The sequence below is a fragment of the Hippopotamus amphibius genome, chromosome 10, assembly GCF_030028045.1.
Source record: "Hippopotamus amphibius kiboko isolate mHipAmp2 chromosome 10, mHipAmp2.hap2, whole genome shotgun sequence".
NCBI lineage: Eukaryota > Metazoa > Chordata > Mammalia > Artiodactyla > Hippopotamidae > Hippopotamus > Hippopotamus amphibius.
This window is the reverse complement of record NC_080195.1, coordinates 116,121,938-116,139,023: the sequence shown is the minus strand read 5'-3', so window position 1 is coordinate 116,139,023 and position 17,086 is coordinate 116,121,938. Positions and strand designations below refer to the sequence as shown.

The 17,086-nt window shown below is 54.4% G+C and overlaps 1 protein-coding gene across 4 annotated transcripts in view; it reads left to right on the top strand.

Annotated features, from left to right (window-relative positions):
* UBE2G2 (ubiquitin conjugating enzyme E2 G2) overlaps positions 1-17,086 on the top strand; it is a 36,097-nt gene that overhangs the window by 12,676 nt on the left and 6,335 nt on the right. Inside the window, exons 2-6 of one of the 4 annotated variants that reach the window (XM_057697030.1) lie at positions 608-643; positions 737-782; positions 10,251-10,369; positions 12,605-12,729; positions 14,312-16,114. In XM_057697030.1, coding sequence (XP_057553013.1) covers positions 608-643; positions 737-782; positions 10,251-10,369; positions 12,605-12,729; positions 14,312-14,509 — 524 coding nt within the window. In that variant the 3' untranslated portion in view covers positions 14,510-16,114. Of the gene's footprint in view, positions 1-607; positions 644-736; positions 783-10,250; positions 10,370-11,495; positions 12,318-12,604; positions 12,746-14,311; positions 16,115-17,086 lie in introns of those variants that run through there. The other 3 variants (XM_057697032.1, XM_057697031.1, XM_057697033.1) reach the window with 3 other exon arrangements.

The window sequence follows — 17,086 nt, the reverse complement described above, 5'->3', positions numbered from 1 at the left end:
CTCCTGGCCTTAAATTGCCAAGGAACGCTGCTGCCGACTGGTTTCTCCCCATTTCTGCTCTCAGCCTGATGTTCCGTGGGACCTCACATCTGTGGGGGCTCCCGGACTTTGTAGCGTCGTATTGGGGGCCAACAGCCAGCCTGCACGGTGCTGATGGACGTGATAGTACTAGGCTCTTGAAACCTCGGTGCAGGCTCATCTGTCTGCTTTGTCGCATTGAGGAAGATGTGTGCCCACTCTCAAAATAACAGGAAATCCCATTCATTTGGGAAATAATATACCATGTTTGATTTATGAGCTTGAATCAAAATAACCAGCAGGAGTATTTTGGAAAGAGAGTTAAAAAAACATGTTTTGCTTGTTTCTTCATTGTAAAGTGAAAGTGTTGACAGTTCTAAAATTCTACTTTTTGCTGGTATAAGGAACTTTTCACGTAGCCTTGGTCAGAAATGTAACTGGAGCAGGCCTTCGCTTGGGACAAGCAGAATTTTCATCTGCTAACATGTATACCATGTAATTTATAGCCTTAAATACATTTTAAAGTTTTTTGTTAAAATGCAACAATATTCATTCTTTTTCGTAATGGTTTTACTTTTTAATCTTATAGAATTAACGCTGAATCCTCCAGAAGGAATCGTGGCAGGTAAGGTAGTGAAGTTCGTCTCTTTGTCATTTACTCCTAATTGCCAGAGTTTCCTTCAAAGTTAAAATTGTGGCCTTTCTTCTTTTCTTGCAGGCCCCATGAATGAAGAGAATTTTTTTGAATGGGAGGCATTGATCATGTAAGTTAATCACATGTATTGTTTGGTGTTAAGCCTGTATTGGAAACTAGAGCTGTGAATCACATTCAGCACTGTGACTGCTCAGAAGCATCAATGGAAAAAAAAAAAGGCCAAGTGCATCTCTTTCATTGAGCTTTTCTGTCTGCTGATCTGAAAGCAGAAAACAGCACAAACACTCATCCGAAAGAAATGAAACTATTTCGTTAGAACCAGTAAAAGGTTTCGTTGTAAGTATTTATATTTGTAGAGTTTCAAAATAATGAAGTTTGGATGTTGGGTTTGCCTCAAGCAGAATGGGCTCTGGCTTCCAGGCGTCACTGTGAGCCTGGGGCTCTGACGGCGGGGCGGGTCCTCAGGGTGTCGGTGCAGCTTGTTGGTGCAGCCTGGGCCCTGCCCACCTGTGCGCCTGGATTCATTCCTCTCCCCCGCCCCCCTCCTTCAGCTCCTGTGCCCCTGCTCCTTTCCTGCGCACCTTGTCTAGTCTTCCCTTGGTCCTGACTTAGAGGTGTGCCTTACTTCCTGACCTCATTCTAGAGAGAGCCTGACTGATTTCATGTCTCATTTACAGTGATGTTGCTTGGAAAGAGCCAGCTGGACCCCTGATTCCAGAGTGTTCTTTGGCCCTTTGCCCCAGGCCCTTTTCTTCTTTTTACCTTAGATATGTGATTCTTGGCCAGTTTTAGACTGTACTTTTAACAAAATGTGGTGAGGTAGCATTTAGGCAGTTGAAATTTATCATCAGTTTCAGTAGTCTGGTTAGTATGCATGAAATGAGACCCAGGTGGGATTTTGTTGGGTTGAGGTGGGCTCCGGTGGGGTGGGCCTGGAAGGTAGATGTGTGAGGTTTGCTGGAGCGGGTGTGAGCTCGGTTTGAGGATGTAGCGTTGGCATCGTTAGACCGGCTGCGTTTGCCCCGGGCTGGTATCATGTTCAGTCTGAGAAGCAAATTGCTGCTAAATGTTGTCTGTGGAGCTTAGATTAGTACATGAAAATGGGTGTGAAAATGAGTTTCTTTGGTAAACATATTGTTTTAAAAATCATTAATAAACACTATCCAGAGAAAGTACATCACACCTAACATTTCCTGATCGTTCATTATACCCTAATTGCTTGGGCCTGGGATACCTTTTTTTTCTTCCTGTGTTTAGGAAACAGTTTCTGGCCTGAGGATGACTTCACAATCTGTATCCATCCAGTACGGTGTTGTGTCTTTCACCCCCGAGGCACTTACAGATTGGGGGGGGTGGGTCTCCTGGGCATTGTGCGCTCTCCGGTCTGCTGTAGCTTTTTATCTTCAGGGAAACAGGAGATCATAGCATATGAACTTGATTTGTGGCCTGTTCTTTTCATGTGTTCGATCCCACGCATTCTTTGTGTGTTAATGCAGGTGCGTAGGCACACCCCAGGGAGGCCGGCCTGGCTGGGCGCACAGGTGATGGGAAGGCCTTTGCGAGTGCAGAGGTCTGCTGGCCCCTGATGGTTCTCCCGTCTTTGGAAGGGACGGCTGGTGCACACCCACAGGAGACTGTTGAGAAGCCCTTCCAGGGGCGCTTGAGCTTCCATTATGGTTTTTTAAAGGGTTTATTGTTAAGAATCTGTTAGGGTAAATATTACTAATTATAGATAAATAATATAAAATTAAATCAATATTTTGAAAACTTATCTTAAAAAAAGTAATTAGAACTATTTTTAGGTAGAGCACTTTTATGTTTGAAGAAGGCTTTTGCCTTAGTGTGGAATTCCCCTGCTTCAGGATCTGGTGAGTTTGTGGGGTTTGGCCCTGTTCCCGGTCCTTTCACAAACAAGAGGCCGTTTACACATGTACGTAAAACATCTATTAAGGAATTAACTGTCCTCCTAGGGATTCGCCTCCCTCTGCTGCTTTGGCAGACAGCTGGCTGAGCTTCACTCCTTAGTGATAGGCTTTCTCTTCTCTCTTTTTTTCTTTGATTGTTTCCAGAGTTTCTTCCATACCCTAGTGCTTCTAAAAACCACGCTTGCCTCCGTTTCTGGGAGTCTGGTGCTGTTGGGTTTTGCAGTGCTGGGCCTCAACTGTGCAGGGAGGAAAACATCTTTTCAGATTTCAAGCAGCACATACTGAGTACCTCTTGTGTTAGGACCCTCGTCTGGGGATACAGGCATGTCCTGGGTGACCCCCAATCTCTACTTGTTCTTCTTTGAAAGAACAAGTTTGAGACTAGGATGGGGAGGACAGTGATGAAATTGCCACAGCCTGTTCTCTGGGTGACAGGAGACCGGAACTCCAGTGACTCCGGCTGAGCTGGGCTGGCATTTTGGGCCTGTGACCAGAGGGAAAAGGCTGGGGCTTCCAGTCAGTCACACTGAGGGCTGCGGGCCCCTGAGCTGTGTGTGCCTGGCCTGGCTTTATGGTCTTGGGCAGTCACTCTGCCTCTCTGACCTTCATTTACTTGGATCAAAACAGAGGTTCAACACCTTTGTTGACAAGTAGCTTCACGTCCACCTATTCCAGCTCCGGGGTCTCTGTCCTCGTTGGCCCTTCACTGCGGTGTGGCAGCTGTGGAGGGTGGACACGTGCTTCTGCAGGACAGGAGGAGCCTTGCCGTGCGGGGCGGTGACTTACTGTGGCTGCGAAAGGTGTGAAGCCCTTGGAGCCTGTCCGCCCCGTTTCTGTCCTGCCCCAGGCCTCTTAAAGCAGCCGCGTGGTGATCTCCCTGCCTGGCCCACAGCCGAGCTACTGTCCCGTCTCCACGTCAGGGCCCTGAGGCTGTGGGGAGATGAGAAGGCCCTTTCCTTCCCAGACGGTTCAGGGCCCTTGGCTGACCCCATCCCTGTGTCTGCGCTGGTGCGCTTGGGTCCCAGCTGGTTCACACCTGCGGCGGCGAGGAGTCCCCAGCTGCGGCTCCTCCTAGGCTGTGCTTGGCCCATGCTGGGTGCCAAGGCCACGGTCACGGTGCCACCCTCTACATCAGGCTTTCTCCTTTACAGAAGCCTGGCTCCTGTCGCGGTTGTGCCTGCTCGGATAAACCCGAGACGTTACGATAGTTCTAACTGTCTATAGTTCGTACTGTGTGTTCTCTCACCCAGCAGTTCCCACGCTGGGAATGTCTTCATCAGGAGTGTCAGGAAGACCTCTACGTGAGGAAGTGTTTGACAGCAGTCACTGTGGTCATAAAAACAGTGGAAACGTCATCGTCCGGCATAAGCGATGGGCATCCAGTCAGCAGGGTGCCGGCCACACCGCCACGGGTCAGGCAGACGCTGGGCGGCGGGTCTAGACCAGTGTTGTCACCGGCTGCGGCCTTGCCCCGCGGGACGTTGGGCATTGTCTGGAGACCCTGTGGGTCTATAGTCACACCGGGTGGCAGGGGGAGTTCTCTGCCGGCCCCGGGTGGGAGAGCGCTGAGCACCGCGGACACCTGAGGTGGCAGCGGTGCCGAGGCCGAGAGACCCTGATGTGGCCGGGACACTCAGGAGCTTTATTGAGGTAGAATTTACATGCAGAGGTTTACCTGTATTAAGTGCACAAATAGGTGTTTTAGTAAATCACATTTATATATAGGGTTTTGCAGTCATCACACTTCACCTTTAGAGCGTTTCCAAACAGGTGCCCGTGCCCGGGTGCACTCAGTCCCCACTCCCCCTCCGCTGTGGGCATCTGCTCTCTGACTGTTGACGTGCCTCTTCTGGACTTCTGCTGCAAGTGAGTCACACAACGTGGCACGTTGGGTGCCTGGCTCCTTTTTCTGGGCGCGGTGCCTTCGCGCTTCCCCAGTGCAGCCCGTGGCAGCAGCTCCTCCCGCCACTGCTGTGCTGTGTCCACTGCATGGACCACGGACCCGCTCACTTGGGGCCGGGTGTTTGGCTGCTCCCCTCTTCAGCTTTGTGGCGGTACAGCCGCGCACATGGGGCCTGCGTCTGTGTGGACAGGCTTCCCTCTCCCCGACAGTCACCCCCTCACACCCCCACCCCCAGTGTTGAGTTCCCACTTCCGCAGCCTCTCGGTGGGGTCTGGTGTCGGCGGTCCCGGGGGGTGGGAGGCGGCCTCGTGGGTTTGGTCTGCGTTGTCTGGTCGCCGATGCTGCTGAGCATCGTTTCACGGGTTTATGAGCCATTCACGTATCTTTAGTGAGGAACCGAAGAACTTTTATCCAGTGTTTAATTGGGTTGTCTTCTTATTTAGTCCTAAGAGTTCTTTATATATCTTGGATACAAGTCCTTTGTCAGATGTATGATTTTCAGATATTTTCACCCAGTCTGCAGCTTTCCTTTTCGTTTCCTTTTTTTTTTAAATAAACGTATTTATTTTATTTATATATTGGCTGCGTTGGGTCTTCATTGCTGTGCACGGGCTTTCTCTAGTTGCTGCGAGTGGGGGCTACTCTTCATTGTGGTGCATGGGCTCCTCATTGCCGTGGCTTCTCTTGTTGTGGAGCACGGGCTCTAGGCACGTGGGCTTCAGTAGTTGAGGCACATGGGCTCAATAGTTGTGGCTCACGGGCTCTAGAGCACAGGCTCAATAGTAGTGGTGCACAGGCTTAGTTGCTCTGTGGCATGTGGAATCTTCCCAGAGCAGGGCTCAAACCTGTGTCCCCTGCATTGGCAGGCAGATTCTTAACCACTGCGCAACCTAGGAAGTCCTTTTTTTGAAATTTAATTAATTTTTTATATTTTTAGGCTGCGCTGTGCAGCATGCGGGATCTTAATTCCTTGACCAGGGATCAAACCCGTGTCCCCTGCATTGGAAGTGCAGAGCCTTAACCACTGGACTGCTAGGGACGTCCCTCCTTTTCATTTTCTTAATCGGGTGTTTTGAAATGCAAAGGTTTTTATTTCTGATGAAATGCAGTTTAGCGTTTTTCCTTGTATAGATTATGCCTTTGGTGTCATAGAGCCGGAGGTTACAAAGATTTTCTCCTGTGTTTTCTTTAGAAGTTTTATATTTATAGCTCTTAAATTTAGGTTTTTGGCCCATTTTGGATAATTTTGGGGTCTTGCATTAGGTAGGAGCGAGCTTCATTCTTTTGTATGTGGCTGTCCAGTTGTCTTGCAACATTTGTTGGAAAGAAAATCCTTCCTACATTGAGTCGCCTTGGACCTTTGTCGGAATCAATTGACCCTAAGTGTGAGGGTTTATTTTGGACTCTGAATCCTGTTTCGTTGACCCCGTGCCTGACCCTCCATGAGCACCACACACTCTCCGTCGCTGCAGCTCGATAGTAAGGTTTGAAATTGAAAAGCGCTTTGTTCTCCTTTTTCGAGGTGTCTTACCTGTTCTGGGTCCCTTGCGTCTCCATTGGATTTTGGGGACCAGCTTGTCCGTTTCTGTGAAGAAGCCAGCTGGGGTTTGATGGGGATCGTGCTGAGTCTTTAGATCAGTGTGAGGAACGGTGACAGCTTAGCAGCCTCGAGTGCTCAGTCTACGCGCATGGACTGTCTCTCCACTTACTCAGGTCTGTGAGAATTCCTCTCAGCAGTGCCGGGGTGTATTTTTAATAAAAAAAGATCCAGTTTTGTGGGTGAAGGTGAGTGGACACATGTGGAGGGAAGCCTGGGAGGACAGCCAGGCTCTGCAGTGGCTGAACCGGAGCTGGTTCAGGAAGCGGGAAGGAAGCATTTGCTCTATTTAATATGCGTGTGTATTTGGGTATTTCCTAACATAGGTATTTTTTCTAGAATCAGAGTTTATGTTTTAGCAGTTATTGTCCATGTCAGAATTCAGTATGAAGTCTTGTAATTGACGAACTTAGTAAATTTTAAATATAGTTCAAATATATTTGATTTAAAGTGTTCAGAAATTTCTGTTGGAAGCAAAAATGAGGGGATGACCGTGGTCTGCTTTCAGACAGATTTAGTCGTGAAGATGGTTAGGTGGAAGAAAACCTGTGCTTGTTACTGCCGCGCTTTCCTGAAATGGAAGGCCCCCGTCCTTTCCCTCCTCACACCTAGCAGCACCAGTTCTTCACATCAAGGGTCACTAGGGGTGCTTAGTACACAACAAAAGAGGACAGCGGCTCTGGGTCCATCCCCAGGGACACGGCGCCGAGGCAGGGCCGGTGCCAGGTGGGTGTAGACACGTGGTCCGGCGGAGACCGCCAGGCTCCCAAGGAGACAGGCAGCGTGGGCACTTTGCTCCCTGTGCCCGTCTTGTCTTCCCTGCAGGTGTGAAGGTCCTTCAGGTCGGCTTCTATGCAGCCATGCTGTTGGCGGGGTGACCCTCACGCAGCCGGCGCGCCTTCGGTGACTTGGGGGCTTAGAGGCACAGCAGGGCACGCCGAGCCGGAGTCCTGGCTTCTAGAGCCCCCGGCCTTGGGGGGGGGCGGGGGCTTTGACAAGAAGCTTCGGCTGCGCTGCAGAGCTGAGGCTGCAGGAAGGAGGTGGGCCCCTGCTCTGACGCCCGGTGCCCCTCATGCCGCCCTCCAGCTGCTGCCCCTCATGCCGCCCTCCGGCTGCTGCGTGTGGGCTCTGCAGGGAGAGGGTGAGGGTGTTTGTGACGAGTGTGCCCTTTTTTGTGCTTTAGGTCGTCATGGCTGTGGAGAATAGTCCTTGATAATCCAGTTCAAGTGCGTGCTGTGAGTGGGTTTACAGTCTCCATTATTTCAAGCCCGGTGTGTGTGTTTGAGACATTTTGTCCGTGTGCTGTGACAAACTTGAAAAAGAGAACAGTGCGAAAGCAGCTTCTTCCACACCTGCCGCAGCTGGGGTGACGTGCAGGCTGTGGTCCCAGAATGTGCCTGGTGGGCAGATGGCTCATGGACACCCAGACACCCAGCTCTCGCGGTGGCGCGCTCCGGCCTCCCTGCCACCGTCGGTGTGCAGGCCTTGGGCTGCTCCCTTATCTCCGCATAGTATTAGAAATGAAAGCAAAGCACGGTTCTTCACTTGAGTTTAGTGTTGAAAGATTAACCAAGCATGTCTCCAGTTTTTATGGACTCTGCCAGTGACTGACCACCAGTGACAGCCCGAGATCGCAGCTGCTGAGCCGGCGCTGTCCTGTGGGAGGAGTGAGTGTGCAGGCCGTGCTCTCCCCGTGCCAGCTCCCTGGGCTCTCGTTCCCCTGAAGCCAGGAAGTCAGGGTGGACTATTGCCTTTACAGAGGAGAGCAAGGTCGTTCTGCTTTACTCTTAATACTGGTCTCAGAAATAAGTAAAATACTTATCTCAGAGCTCTAAAATAATTTAGGCCATTGTTTTAATCAATTAAGATAGAAAATAACTTGCAGACTTTGAAGAGTTCGTATTTGCCTCAGATAAGTTTGATTCGGAGCTGAGGCCTTCTTTGGTGAAAGAGGAGGGAGGCTGTCCTGAGTGTGGCGGGAGAGCTGTCCAAAAATGACACTAATGACGTCTCCCGTCTTGGTTCAGGAATGTGCTCGATAGCGTTTTCCACGCAGGTAGCAGGCCCGCTGCTGCCCGTGGGTGCACCTGTGTGCTGGCCGAGCCACCGGCCGCTCCAGGGCAGAGAAGCCCCCGCTTCAAACCGGGAGCGAACTGGAGTGTCTGAAAATGGCTTTGATACTTCAGACGTGGGAGCACTTCAGGGAATGCTTGATCTTGCTTCTGAAGCTACGGGCGGCCCAGTGGGCTTTGTTTTTTTTTCTTTAAAAAAAGAAAGCCCTCTTTTGAGAAACAAAGACCTGTTATCAGTCTTGAGCAAATACCATTTGGCTCAGTCCAAAAACACTAACTACCCAGACGTGCTTTTCTGCTCTCCCTGGGAGGGAGGCGCCGGGAGCCCCGGGCGCCACGAGCATTGCTGGCGTGCCCGCGGCCCTGCCGCACGGGCTCCCGCGCAGCTGCCCCCCCAGGCCCTCTGCTCTGCGCACCGCTGAGCCAACCCATCGGGACCTGGCCCAAGCCAGGTGACCCTTGCCGAGGGGACAGCCCCGCTTCCTGGCACCGTCCCTCGGAAGGACGCGTGGGGAGCCAGTACAGTGGCACCGGCCCTCTGCCGTGAGCTCTTAGCTGGAAAAGAGGTGGGGGCGGGGGGCGCAGATCTCCCCCTGCCGCCGTCGGCGCTGACCCCCTTCAGAGGGGAGGCCTTGGAGGGCAGCTGTCGGGGGAGCCTGAGCTCGCCTCTCCGTGTGGCCGTCCTGTCCAGGCGAGGCTCCGGGCACCGCTGCCGGGGGCACGCGTCCCTCCACAGCAGGGTAGGTTTCCCTTTTGTTTCCCCCAAAGTAGCAAGGACACAGTTTTCAGAATCCAGACATGTGTCTTCAAGGGAAAGAAATGTGGCTCCACCAAGCACGTGCTGCCTTGTTCTCCTCTTCACTGCTTTACCTGCCCCCTGCCCCCCCACCCCCCCACCCCGTGATGCAGTCTGGCCTCCCCTGCACTGGTGCCATCGGAGTCCCAGGTGTTGCACCAGGTGGAACTTAAGCCGTCTGCAGTTTCTTGGGGAACGTTTTGTCGTCTGGACCTGCTGCTGTGGCGCGGGGTCTCAGGTGTTACACTCGGGGCCTGGCCCTCTCCGAGCCCATAAAGAGAACAGGATTCCTCTTCCCTGTTGTGCTGCCTGGTCTTCCCGAAGTGCTGCCTGTGTCGGCGTGTGTAGCTGCCACTCAACACTTCTGCCTCCTTATAAAAATGTACATGGGAAAGATGGTCTAAGATTTTAAGAAACGACTGTCGTGCATGTTTTATAAATGACATTTATAAGGGGAGGAGGCGTTCCTCTCCCCAGTACGGTGTGAGCTGGGCGGCTCTCCCTTTCCGGCTGGCCTTCACGACGCGTCTGTTGGTCAAGATAGCGTTCATTTATACGTATGGAGTTTTTCAGTTTGACAGGATTTTGGAAGTGGTTTGGCCCGTTTCTGCCAGTTTCCACATGAGGAGGACGTGAACCCTGGCAGGCAGGCAGGCAGGCACGTGCCTGGGGACGGTGAGGACGCAGGTGGCCGCATCAGCCCAGGATGTGGCTGCGCGCAGGCCTGCAGGCTGGGGCTTGCAGTGGGTGCACGTGCGCACGGTGTCATCCGGGACCGTGTGTGCTCTCTGTGTCTTGACGGTTACAAAACCACTTCTCAGGCACATTTAAAAATTAAAAATAGCCTTTGGAATAACAACTCTTAACTCTCATTCATTTACCACGTAGCGTCGTGCTCTAACACGTACCACGATCTGTATCTGTATCCTCAAATGTCATTGTACCACATGGACAGAAAAACAGGGTCCCTGAGGTCTTGTAGTGTTGGCTGCAGGTCTTTTCTCTGATCCCGTCATTCTCAGCAGGTGCTGCTGCCCCATTCTCACCCTTACTAATGAGAAGACTGTGCCTGTGATCCGGTCTCTGTGATTTAAACCAGATTGGAGCAGGACCGTGACACATTACTTTCCATCCAGGAGAAAGTAGCAATTCATTGTTGTTATTCAGATAATCTTTTCATGTGCATTTATAAAGCAGTGGACATTTCCTTAACTCATTTCTAAAGTGTGGGAGATGTTAGAAAAAATCTGCCTTGAAGTTGTGTCTCTGTGTTTTGTCTTCTAGGGGCCCGGAAGACACCTGTTTTGAGTTTGGGGTTTTTCCTGCCATCCTGAGTTTCCCGCTTGATTACCCGTTAAGTCCTCCAAAGATGAGATTTACCTGTGAGATGTTTCATCCCAACAGTAAGTGCTTTTGAAGTGGTTTTGATGATTCCAGGAGAGGCCTAGTGATTGCGTGCAAGTGGGCATTCACTGCACCCTGCTGTTTTGCTGTGTGTTTGGAATTTTCCATAAGACAGAGGTTAAAAGTTCATTATGGTCAGTAGATTCGATTGAGGAGGTTAACAGGTTCAAGGTGATAAAATGCAGCTGTGAAGAGGGTTGTGGGTAGTGATTAGGTAATAAGGTTATATTGAGGATGAGTGTACTCTAGAGCCACAGCTGTGATGTGGTCTAAAGGCAGATATGGCCAGTAAACTGACTGCATTATGTGAGTGTGTACCAAGGATAGCCTGGTGATTATTTTTGATGTTCAGATAGTCAATACAAATAGTTTTTAAATTTGGTCTTACTGCAAGTGGGTATGTGTTACTTTTATTTTGTAAAAGTTATTTTTGAGAAGAACTATTTGGTAGGCCTATCCATAGCATAAAAGTTGGTCAGTCCATAAATATTAAAAGAAAAATCCGAGAAATTCACCAGGAGTTGCTGAGATGCGGTGGTGAGCGGATGGTCAGAGGTGGGGGCCTTGGCGGTCTGCGGGCGGCCATGCCGCTGATGAGGGCCTCACGGAGGGAGGTGTGAGGCCACCCAGCAGGCCCGGGCGGCGGAGGTGCGGTTGAGCCCACCGCCTTCAGGAGAGCCGCAGGAGCCACCCAGGGGTCTGTTTGGGGCAGGGAGGGGATCTAGCATGTGCAGAGGCCCTGCGTGGGGGGGGGGGGGGGGGCTTTTGGTCAGCATTAAGGAGTCTGGTGTCTCTCTGAGGAGCAGTGGGGATCTGCTGAGGGGCTGGGAGTGCGTGTGAGGGGGCGGCGCGGCCTGTGACGGGCGCCGGTGGTGCAGTGTGGAGGCGGAGCGGAGCATGCTGGCCCGAACGCTGCTGTGGCCTGGAGCAGAGACTGCCAGCCTGGCCACAGGTGTGGGTGTGGTTGGGGAGGGACGTGGGGCTTAGGAAATGATGCCAGCTGATGGGGTGCGATGGGGGGTGGCAGGGACATAGCTGCTTTTTGATGTTTCTGGGGTTAGCAGTGTCATTGGGTGGTACTGTCACCTTGAGGAAGTGACACTGAAGGTGAAAACGTCTCGACAGCTCCTCTCAGTTCCTGGCAGAGAGAACTGTTCAAGGCGTTCTGGGTGCCGTGCCTGTGGACTTCAGATGGACATCCTGGTGTCTGTGGCCCATTGGACATGGTTCCCCGGCCCTTCGGTGAGAGTTTGTGGTACAGTTTCAAAGCACAGAAACCGCTAGAACAAGGGAGGCATGGGAAACATGAGGGACCAGGTGTAGAAGAAAGGCTGTGTAGAACGATTCACATTTCTAAATGGTCTCACAACACTGAGCTCATGAGTAAAGGTGAATTAAATAGATTTATTTAAAATGGTCTGGTATTCTTATAGCTTAATAGCCTTACGATTTTACAAGTGATTTCTGGATATCCGAGTATATAGTAAACCATCTGAGAATTTCCCCAAGTGTGTGTAAAAGAAAGATAACAGATGCTTTTGACTTTCTTGACCAATCCCAGACGTTGAATTGGAAATTCAGTTTTCTTGAATCAGATCTTGAGGGTCTCGTGCGTGGTGCTGTCGATGGGAGATGGGTTTAGATTCAGGCCCAGCCGGTTTCCAGAGAACAGAGGCGATGGCTCTTCTGTTAGAGTAAGTTACTAAGAGAAATCTTGGTGCCTGTCTTTTTCTGGGTATTTAGGTAATCCCCGTAGCCTTTTTCCTGGCCATGGGAACATGTATTGTACACAGTCCAGTTCAGGGGTGTAATGGCAGAATGAGGGGTATCTGTGAAACTCATTGTGCAAAGTCTTGTGAGGAATCCTAGTTACGTGAGATACTTTGGTGGAATATCTGACTGCCAGGTAGCCTTCGTTTATTTCTTCTGCGTACAATGCTTTTAAAATCCGTAGGAAGGTGGAGTCACCCCGTGATGGCTCGAGCTGTCCCGACTGGCCCCACACCCTGTCTGTGAGCGGTGCCCGGGGAGCCCGGCAGGGCCTGCAGGGAGCACGTGGCCGTGGCCGTGGCCCTGAGTGTGGCGTTCGGGCGCAGGTCGTGTGCGTGCAGACAGCTCTGTGTCGGGGTGTGTGCCTCGGGGTGTGTGCCGCGCGCTGCCTTTTCTCTGTGGGCCTGACAGAAGCGCCCGGTCACGCCGCCTCCTCGGCTCACGGGTGTGTCCCGACCCCGCAGTCTACCCTGACGGCAGAGTCTGCATCTCCATCCTGCACGCTCCCGGCGATGACCCCATGGGCTACGAGAGCAGCGCCGAGCGGTGGAGCCCCGTGCAGAGCGTGGAGAAGATCCTGCTGTCGGTGGTGAGCATGCTGGCAGGTAACGCCTTCCCCCCACCCCCCGCCCCGCTGCAGGCCCCCTCCCGGGGGGGAGGGGGAGGTGGCCCCACGCTCCGTGCCGCCCCTCGTTCCTCTTTCACCCTCATCTCATCACTCACTCGCCCACCCTGAGGAGTGACGTGTACTGTTTTCTCTTCTGCTTTTTCATTTAACGTTACTCGGATACGCTTTTCCAAGAGTCAGCTTACTTTTCGCAGTTACGGATGTGAAGGTGGTCCCGTGTGTACCACATTGTTGGCTGTGATTAGCGGTGCTCTGGTCCACGGGCATGTCATTCATTCCGTGGGCACTGACGGGGGCCTGGTGCACTGCAGACACTGTGTCCTGGGGTGTAAGCTCAGGTGACACTGACCCCAGCCTTAAGGCCCCACATTCTAAGAGAACTGTCACATCCACCAATGGGTGCACGCCACTGTGAAAATCCTGAGATCAGGATACGGGGGCTCTCGGGCCACTTCCCGAGGTGAGTTTAGAACATGTAGGAGTTAACAAGGTGGGGGGTGGGGGTTCAGCTGACCCTCGTGGGGGCACAGCCAGGACTGGTGTGGCTGGAGCCCAGCTGGCGGGGGGGGGGGGGCACCCGTGGATGTGCACTCGCCCGGGCCTGACGCTCTGTGGGGCTGTGAGACCACATGGCAGGTAACGCCCCGTCCCTGCCGCCCCCCCGCCCCCGCCCTGCTGCAGGCTCACCTCCTGAGGAGGAGGAGGAGGAGGAGGAGGAGGAGGAGGAGGAGGAGGAGGAGGAGGAGGAGGAGGCAGCCCCACGCTCCGTGTGGCTCCTCTTTCACTTAGACGGATTGTCCTTGCAGCCCAAGTGCTTGAAGCAGGCGGAGAGGGTCCCAGGCCAAGGGGCTGGGGCGCTAGGACCTGGTGCCCTGGCATTGGGGGCTCCTGCTCCTGCCCTGACTGCAGGTTGCGGGGGGTGCTGACTTTGGGGACAGGACTCCAGAGGGAGCAGGATTTGGGGACGAGAAGGGTTTGTGTGTGAGAGGGTCCACCTTGACGGGCGGCTCTCTGAGGACTGGCCGTGGAGCGGAGGGTGTGTCCGTCTCTGGAGGGGATGGTGTACGCAGGACACCTGCGGGGAGAGGAGCCCTCAGAGGAGCTGAGGGAGGAATGGCCTGGAAACCCGGGGGGAAAAAGCCTCCATGAAATGGAGCATCGAAAGGAGAGAGTTGGGGGTGCCACAGGAGGCCCGGGGGGCGGCCCACAGCGGCCACTCGGTCTGCTTGGCAGGTCTTGCAGAGTAAGGCCGAGTCGGCTGGTGTGGGCCCTTGAGAGGCTCGGGGTGGAGGAGCACTGAAGAGGCGGGTCTTGCCCCGCCGTCCACTGCCCTCGCACCGCCACCCAGCCCCATGCCTCGGGGGAGGCTCTTGTTTCCACAGAGCTGACGCCCTTGCCCGGAGCTCCACATCCCTGGTGTCTCTGGTTTGCCTCTGGTTCCCTGTCTGGGAAGATAGATCACTGAGGTTCTTCCGGGAGGTGGGAGGTCTCGCCAGGTCCTTCCTGTTGAGCCCCTTCCACATGGAGGTGCTCCCTCTTTCAGAGCCCAACGATGAAAGCGGGGCCAATGTGGACGCCTCCAAGATGTGGCGGGACGACCGGGAGCAGTTTTACAAGGTCGCCAAGCAGATTGTGCAGAAGTCGCTGGGGCTCTGAGCTTCTCCCACGCACAGCCACGTGCTCACGTGTGTGCAGACACACCACCGAGCGGTTTCTGGGGTTTCTCCTCTGGAACACTTAGTGACAGTGACCCTCTGTGCTGGTACCAAAAAAGGCAAGCTTGCAGAACCACAGCATCTATTTCTTTTCTACCTTTCCCACCCCAGACAGGCTTCTCTTCTGAAGGGATAGTTTCTGTGGGACGATGACAGCCCGCTGGGTGAGTTGAGGGTGTTTCTGCCGAGGTGGCCCGGGGAGGTGATGAGAGCCGTCACCGCTGCCTCTCCGGCTGACGCGCCTGTGGACCCAGCACTTCGTGGCCTCCTCTCCTCCCGGAGCGGGGAGGGGCGCAGGCGCCGGCCCCCCAGGACTAGAACTGGTGGCGCTCCTCCCGAAGACGTGGGGCCTCGCAGCCCAGGCGGAGGGCGGCGGCCGGACGTCTCTGGGGGCCCCTCCGGGTTCCCTCGTCCCCCAGGACGAGCACATGGCTTTGTTCCAGTACTTTGTTTTACAAGCAGATTTTTTTCTTGCAGTCCAGTCACATTTTTCATTTGTAATATGTTGCAAATAATCACATTTAGAAATACTTTCAGGAAATAAATACTTTTTTAAAATGTGGATTCATGAAGAATGGGGTACACAGGAAAGGAGTTCCTGCTGGCCGTGAAGACGGGCATTCTCCCTGCGGGTGCCGACCACGGTGTGCAGCCATGTCTCAGTCACCGGTGCGTCCCCCCCAGCAGGAGCACGTGAGGCCGACGTTTTAGTCAGCGTCTTCCGGGTGCGCAGGAGTTTTCTTCTCCAGGCTGAACCCGGGAAGCTCTAGGCTTCTGTGCGCGCTGGCTGCCGCAGGGACTTTGACTGTCGGGACAACGCCCGTTCCTTGCACTTGGGAAGGGAAGGGGCTCTCCCGCCAGCGCAGCGCGCAGAGGTGTTCCTGGTCCCGGGCCTGACCGGCGCCCGAGGAGGCGTGGCTCGCGGGGTCCCTGGGGCCCCGGGGTGGGGGCGGGCCTCAGCGGTGGCTCACGGGTTTGAGGCCATCTGGATGCCTCTGGCGCGGGCAGCTCCGTCGCGGGGCTTGGGCTCCGTTTCAAGCAATAACAGATCTGGTGTGTGCAGAGTCACATATCCAGCCTGTGGCAAACAGGTTAAATTTAAATAGGAGTTTCTGTTTTTGAAATACGGGGTGGTCTATGACATACGTTTTACTTCACGTCCTCCTTCACCTCTCATAGTGTGCCCGTGGACGGGAGGCTTTCACGGACGCCTCCCTCATTTCTTGGTACTGGCTGTGGAAACCAGGTTCTCTCCTTCTCACGGGGGGTCAGTTAAAAGTTGAAATTCAGGACGAGGACCTGTATTTGGAAGGGGGTGGGGGAAGGAGAGGCGTTGTACCTACATAGTATTTGCGGGGGGGGGGGGGGGGGGAGGCAGCCCTCCCCCCGGAGAGGAAGCGTGGCTGTGGGTGGAGGTGGCGGGCGGGCACCGCGGGGTGCAGGCCTGTGGCCACCTCAGCAGTGGCCACGGGGCCTTCCGGCAAACACGCAGAAGCAAGAGAGGCAGTCTCTGCAAAACACAGTATTTTTATTCGTTTGTATTTATTAAATGAAACGAGAAAGCATCCCATGGTGTCCTTATTCTGTGACAGAGTTTAATTCCTACGGTGAAAATAAAGTTATATTTTCCTCCCGTTCCCAGCAGTGTCCCCCTTTGTGGTGTTGTGATACGATCGTATGGGAACCCGGTGGCCGGGGGCAGCGGAGTTGCCCCCCCACAGGCGGCACGGATGCCGGGACTCCCACTACCGCCTGCTTCCCTGTGTCCCGGTCGGGCTGTGCAGGCGTTTCTCCAGCCTCCGCTGCCCCTCGGCCTCCCCTTGAGCTGTGAGTGTCGGCCACGGGGCAGCCGGCGGGCGCGGAGGTCGCGCTTCTCGAGCTGCTGACCTCAGGGTGCCGCGTGCTGTGGGTGCGGAGGCCGGCTCGTCACCCCCTTCCTGCCTCGGTGACGGCCGTGGCTGGCTTCCCGCGTGGCCCCGGTGTCCTCCTGCCTCCTTTCCCCCTGCGCCCTCCGTGCCTTGTCCGGGCCAGGGCCCCGGCCCCCCAGCAGGCTTCTTTCTGCCTTTTGCCGAGGGGTTTCCATCATGCCTCTTACTGTCGAAGGTCTCTGACGTGATCGTGAGTTGGGGTCCCAGATGCCACCCCCAGGTTCAGTGGTTCTCCGGGAGGCCTCACAGAGGTGGTTTAGCCAAAGGCCCAGGGGCTCAAGCACCGCAGGGAACGCGGCCTGGGGGAGGCTGGGGGCCCCAGGCGCAGGCCTCCCGAGCCCCTCCCCGCGCAGCCCCAGGGGTGCACGTGACTCCCCAGCAGGGAGCTCTGGGGCACCAGCGCCCAGGCTATCGGAGGCTGGTCACGTGGGCACCCTCTGCCTGGTGCCCAGAGGGCAGCCCCCGGGGGGCGGGTGTGCGGCACCCGCCACGGTGTTTGCTGTGCAGACGGGTTAGGCCCGGGAGGCGCTCCTGTCCCTGCACCCGGGACCCCTCCCCACATGCACCTTCCCAGCTGCCTGGGGCGGGCGGCCCAGCCTGCCGTGCCCTTTCCTGCACAGGTGTCGTGAACTCTTCCCCTTTGGGGACTGCAGTTAGACGTATTTCAAAATGCTT